The 5,600-nt window shown below is 51.5% G+C and overlaps 1 protein-coding gene across 5 annotated transcripts in view; it reads right to left on the bottom strand.

The window, feature by feature from the left end:
* Stk11 (serine/threonine kinase 11) overlaps positions 1 to 5,594 on the bottom strand; it is a 28,043-nt gene extending 22,449 nt beyond the window's left edge. For all 5 annotated transcript variants that reach the window (XR_001175308.1, XR_001175307.1, XM_013022825.1 and 2 more), the window contains exon 1: positions 4,991 to 5,594. Coding sequence is in view for 3 of the 5 variants with exons in the window: in XM_013022825.1 (XP_012878279.1) it covers positions 4,991 to 5,280 (290 nt within the window). In the remaining 2 variants the exon portion in view is untranslated. The remainder of the gene's footprint in view (positions 1 to 4,990) is intronic.
* Positions 5,595 to 5,600: the final 6 nt, after the last annotated feature.

Raw genomic sequence — 5,600 nt, 5'->3', positions numbered from 1 at the left:
TAGTCAGGAGAAAGAAAGGAAGGGGTAGCGGGGGAGAGACAGACAGAGAGAGAGAGAGAGAAAGACAGAGACAGAGAAACAGAAAGAATATGTCTTTTGGGGCTTAAATTAAGGGCCTGGAGTCCTTGCTTAGCTTTTTCACTCCAGGCTGGTGCTCTACTTCCTGTCCCCCCCCTACCCACTCCCCTCAGTCTTAAGAAGTTGAACTCTTGGCCTGGGCACTATCCCTGAGCTCCTTTTGCTCAAGGCTAGGACTCTACCACTTGAGCCACAGCTCAACTTCTGGCTCTTTCTGTGACTAATTGGAGATTAGTTCCATGGACTTTCCTGCCTGGGCAGGCTTTGAACCACGATCCTCAGATCTCAGAATCCTGAGTAGCTAGGATTACAGGCATGAGCCACTGACACCCAGCTCACTTCCTGCTTTTTTGCTGGTTAATTGGAGATAAAGGTTTTGAGGACTTGTCTGCCCAGGTTTGCTCCAAATCCCAATCCTCAGATTTCATCCTCCTAAATACCTAATATTACAGGTGTGAGCCATGAGCACCTTTCTTTTGGTCGGTTGTGGAGCTTGAACTCTGGGTCTGGGCACTGTCCCTCAGCTCTTCAGCTCAAGGCAAGTGCTCTACCACTTGAGCCACAGCACCACTTCCGGTTTTCAGGTGGTTTATTGGAGGTAAAGAGTCTCACAGGGGCTGGGAAGGTAGCTCAGTGGTAGAGTGTTTGCCTTGTATGCATGAGTCTCTGGGTTCAATTCCTGAGCGCCACATAAACAGAAAATGCTGGAAGTGGCATGGTGGCTCAAGTGGTAGAGCGCCAGCCTTGAGCTGAAGATCTGAGAGACAGCACTCAGACCCAGAGTTCAAGCCCCACAACTGACAAAAAAAAAAAAAAGTCTCACGGACTTTCCTGCCCAGGCTGGCTTTGAACCACGATCTTCAGATCTCAGCCTCCTCAGTAGCTAGGATTACGGGCGTAAGCCACCGGTGCCCAGCAATTTTTTTTTTTTTTAACTTTCTGATGCCTACTGAGCCTTTTCAATGTAGATGTAACACATTTCCCACAGTAAGAGGTGCAGGTCCCAAGGCAATCTTCCTGAGAAGGCAGGAAGGAAGGACAATGCCCAGCAGGCTTGACCTGTCTGTACACCCACCACCTTGGCAAAGGGCCACAACATTGCACTCTAAGAAAAAAAGCTTTCAATACACACTGGAAGACAGGGCTCCACAGGCTTGACTGGAAGGTTCTGAACACTTCACCACAAGAGAGTCAAGTTTATTAAGCTTTATGCAAACAAAGAGGCCTTTCTCTTTTCAGCTAACTGGCACTGAGGCTGTCCACAGAGCCCAGATCCTGGAGCTCGGCAGGAATACGCTTCTGCCTTGGCACATAGGAGGCCCTTCTCACATCACCGTGGCCTGTGAGGCACCAGCCCAGAATGAGGCAGGCTACTCACTGCACAATGGGGGCTACGGAGAGGGGACACGATGACTTCCATCTCATAGCTGCAACCGTGGGCAGAACACTAGGCACACACACACCCCATCCTGGATCTTAAACTCCAGACCTGGGTGCTATCCCTAAGCTTTGTTCTTGTTTTCTCAAGGCCAGCACACTCTACCACTTGAGCCACAGCTCCACTTCTGGTTTTGTAGTGGTTAATTGGAGATAAGAACCTGATGGTACCAGGTGCCAGTGACTCACATGTTATCCTAGCCACTCAGGGGGCTGAGATCTCAGGACCTCTGATCAAGGTTCAAACCAGCATGGGCAGGAAAGTCTGTGACACTCTTATCTTCAATTAACCACCAGAAAACTGGAAGTGGCACTGTGATTCAAAGTGGTAAAGTGCTAGCTTTGAGGGAAAGCGCTCAGGGACAGTGTCCAGGCCCTGAGTTCAAGCACCAGGACAGACAAGGAAGGAAGGAAGGAAGGAAGGAAGAAAGGAAGGAAGGAGAGGAGAGGAGAAATGTCACTGACTTCCCTGCCTGGACTGGCTCTGAACTGTGATCCTCAGATCACAGCCTCTTGAGTAGCCAGGATCCTTTCTGATAGGCCCTCCCAAAGGTAAAGCCTCTGCATCCAGGCTGATGAGATATGCACCACATGGTGCCTGAAAATATGAGGACATATCACTGAGTTTGATGCCAGCTGGTCACAAGCCATGAATGGTAGACCTGGGTACCGAGTCCCAATCCAGGTTCCACCATTGCTATTCTTCCAATGAACAGCATAAGCCTGGGTTTCTTCGCAGTATTCCAACCCGTCTCCACAGATACGGGACTCAGTGCTGCACCTCTGGCCTCCACACAAGCTCAGTACAGGAAACCAGGAGTTTGAATGCTCACTTTCCCAATGTCCACACCTATGACCACACTTCCTCTACCTCCTTTATATGATCTAGGGTACACATCACACAAAACTCAAATTGCATTATAGACAGGTATCCTGATCATGCCAGTGTCATTCCTGGGTCGGTTACAAGCCAAGCCTCCCTGCTAACGTTGTAGGCCTCCTTCAGTTGTATTGCTGAAAGGCCTATAAACAGTTGGAGCCCACTCAACTCTACTGCTAGGAGCTTACCCTATTTAGTTTGACCTGTAGAACCTGAAGATGGATAGGTACTTCTCTCCCAGACACAGGCAGCAGGAAGGGTGACTGGGGCAGTCTTGGCCAGATGGGGAGATGGCCACAAACAACTCCTGCCTCAAGAGTACTGCTCTGGAGAACCACACATGAGGCGGCAGGGGGAAGAGCTGGGGTCAAAGGTGCTGAGCAGGGCCCATTACAGGAGACTGGTGGGAACAGAGGCAATTCCTAGTGTTTAGGGATGGGACTGAGACCCTGAATCAAAAGGGGATAAAGACCTGGGGGAGTGAAGAGGGACAATACTGTCACGAGTAGGGCATCTGGAATACAACAGCTCTTTCCATAGCCAGCCTTCCACAGCAAAAGCCAACCAACTCCATCCACAGAGGACACAGACTGGTTGCCTGTGGGTTATATCCACCTCCTGATCTTCTGGCTTAATGAAAAAGGGACTTAAAAGTGAGCAGTTAAGGGCTGGGAAGGTGGCTCAGTGGCAGAGTGCTTGCCTTGCATGCATGAGTCCCTGGGTTCGATTCCTCAGCACCAAGTAAGCAGAAAAAGCCAGAAGTGGCACTGTGGCTCAAGTGGCAAAGCGCTAGCCTTGAGCTGAAGGGCTAAGGGACAAGCCTAGACCCTGAGTTCAGTAACTACGACTGACAAAAAAATAAAATAGTGAGCAATTAAGCTCAAATCTGGCACCTAAAGGAGGAGGCACCCCAAGCCCCAGAGACGCCTACCTACTGTGTCCCTGATGCGTTCTCCTCCAGGCCTGCTTCACTGTAGAGGATCCACAGAACCAGTCTTTGACCAATCAGCCTAATTTCCATCTCACAGATAAATCACCAGGCAGGGACCTGACCCCCTGGTCCAAGAACACCCATCCCTAATTTCTTTTTATTTTTTTGTTGGTTGTGGGGCTTGAACTCTGGGCCTTGACACTGTCCCTGCGCTCTTCAGCTCAAGGCTAGCACTCTACCACTTGAACTACAGCACCCCTTCTGGTTTTCTAGTGGTTTATTGGAGATAAGAGTCTCATAGACTTTCCTGCCCAAGCTAGCTTTGAACCTGATCCTCAGATCTCAGCCTCCTGAGTAGCCAGGATTTCTGAATGTCCATATGCTGCACAATAAACACTTCACGGAAAACATCTCTCTTCCTGTTTGTTTTACTTCAACCTGAAGCTAGCCCATGTCACTTTGGCTCCAGCCAGATCAACATCACAGGGCTATGTCAGATCCCTGGTGCCAGTGAGGTGCCAGCTGGTCACTGTCAGCTAGGGATGAGACTGACAGAAGGAGAAACGTGCAGCTGGCCCTTCCGGGAACCACTGTCCAAGGTCACCAGGCATCCACTCTGCAGTATAGCCCCACCAGTCCTGCAGGCCCAGCAGATAAGGTCCCTTCTTAGAAACCAGTCAGATGAAGTTTTAGAAGTTAAGAGGACAGGCAGGTGTCTGGTGGTGATATCAAGGCCCTGGTTGCCCTGCCCTCAGGAATAATAGCTTCTCCACCAGAAAGAAGGCCCCCTACAAACATACAGCCAGCCAGTAAGGCCTTAAGGTAGCAGGATGATCAGAAATAAAATCTTCTTAAAAAGTAAGACTGCCCTGAGGCCTGCACAGAAAGCCAGTTGAAGCTCAGGGAGGCTTGCCAGTGTTCAAAGCCAGGGATGTTTCTAGCTTCACATCCCAGGCAAGTGACAAAGGGATCCGTTTCCCTCCTGCTGCCTGATAAGCTGGTGCAAACAATTATTTTTGGCAACCACAGGATTCCCTTCCAACAGGATAAACAAATCACATTTCGCCTGGCCCTGGTAACAGCCACACACTGCGCAGAAAACCTGCTGGCCACTACATACAAACTTGTCCGGCCCAAATAAACACAAGCTAGTTGGTGAGGGGGGGGAGGGTGACCATGGGGACAGGGAGTGGACTGCACCCACTTCCCAGGACATGTTAATAGAGTGCTGAGCTGCCACAACCCACCTTGACTTTGGAAAGCACTTTTGTAGGTTCCCAGTCACACTGTCCTCTACCAGCTGGGCATGGGAACTGGCTGTAATCAGATTCAGGGTTTTTGTTGTTGTTGTTGTTTTTGGTGCTAGGGCTTGGGCTTTAACTCAGGCCTGAGGTTAGTTGAGAAAGAAGGGGCTAGAGGAGGAAGAAAGGTAATGAAGAAGCAAGAAAACGAGGAAGGAAGGGAAAGAAAGAAGGAAGAGGAGGAAGGAAGGAAGGAAAAGGAAGGGATGTGAGAAAGGGAGTGTCAGGAAGGAAGGGAGGGGAGGAAAGGGAAGGGAAGGGAGAGAAAGGGCCAGAAAGGGCCAGGGAGAGACAGAGAAAGAGACAGAGAGGGAGGCAGAAGCCGAAGACAGCCACCCCCCACCCCGGGTCTCCTCCACTTACTTCTTTACATTGGCCTCCCCGTTGGGAATCCGCCGCAACTTCTTCTTCTTGAGGATCTTGACGGCCCTCCGGCACAGAGTCTCGGAATCCAGCACCTCCTTCACCTTGCCGTAGGAGCCCTCCCCCAGCAGGTCCCCCATCAGGTACTTGCCGATGAGCTTAGCCCGCTTACGCCGAGGTTGGTAGATAACTTCAGTGGAGTCGATGCGATGGATAAAGGTGTCCATGCCCACAGACATCAGCTCTCCCTCCGTGAACATGCCCAGCTGCTGTGGGTCCGCCACGTCCATCCTGAACCCAGTGCCGGGGAGCCCCGGTCCCCCTTGTCCCACTCGTGGGCAGTTGTTCCTCCTTCCCCGACTTCCCCTCTCCAAATGTTCAGGAAGGAAAAAAAAAAGAAGAAAAAAAAGCCACGAAGCTCCCCACCCCCCCGCCCCCCACCAAAATCCACGGAAACTCTTCTTCCGACGACGGAAGCGATTGTCCCACCCGTCGATCGGCACCGCGCCCGCGGTCCTGAGAGCACGGGGCGGAGGGTCCGCGGGCGCTGGCGAGGCCGGACGGGCTGCGGGGCGCTAGGTCATCGTCCAGGCGCTATGGCCCGCGGTCA

The sequence above is a fragment of the Dipodomys ordii genome, unplaced genomic scaffold (genome assembly GCF_000151885.1).
Source record: "Dipodomys ordii isolate 6190 unplaced genomic scaffold, Dord_2.0 Scaffold64, whole genome shotgun sequence".
In the NCBI taxonomy this organism is placed as follows: Eukaryota; Metazoa; Chordata; class Mammalia; order Rodentia; family Heteromyidae; genus Dipodomys; species Dipodomys ordii.
This window is presented reverse-complemented; position numbering and strand designations above follow the sequence as displayed.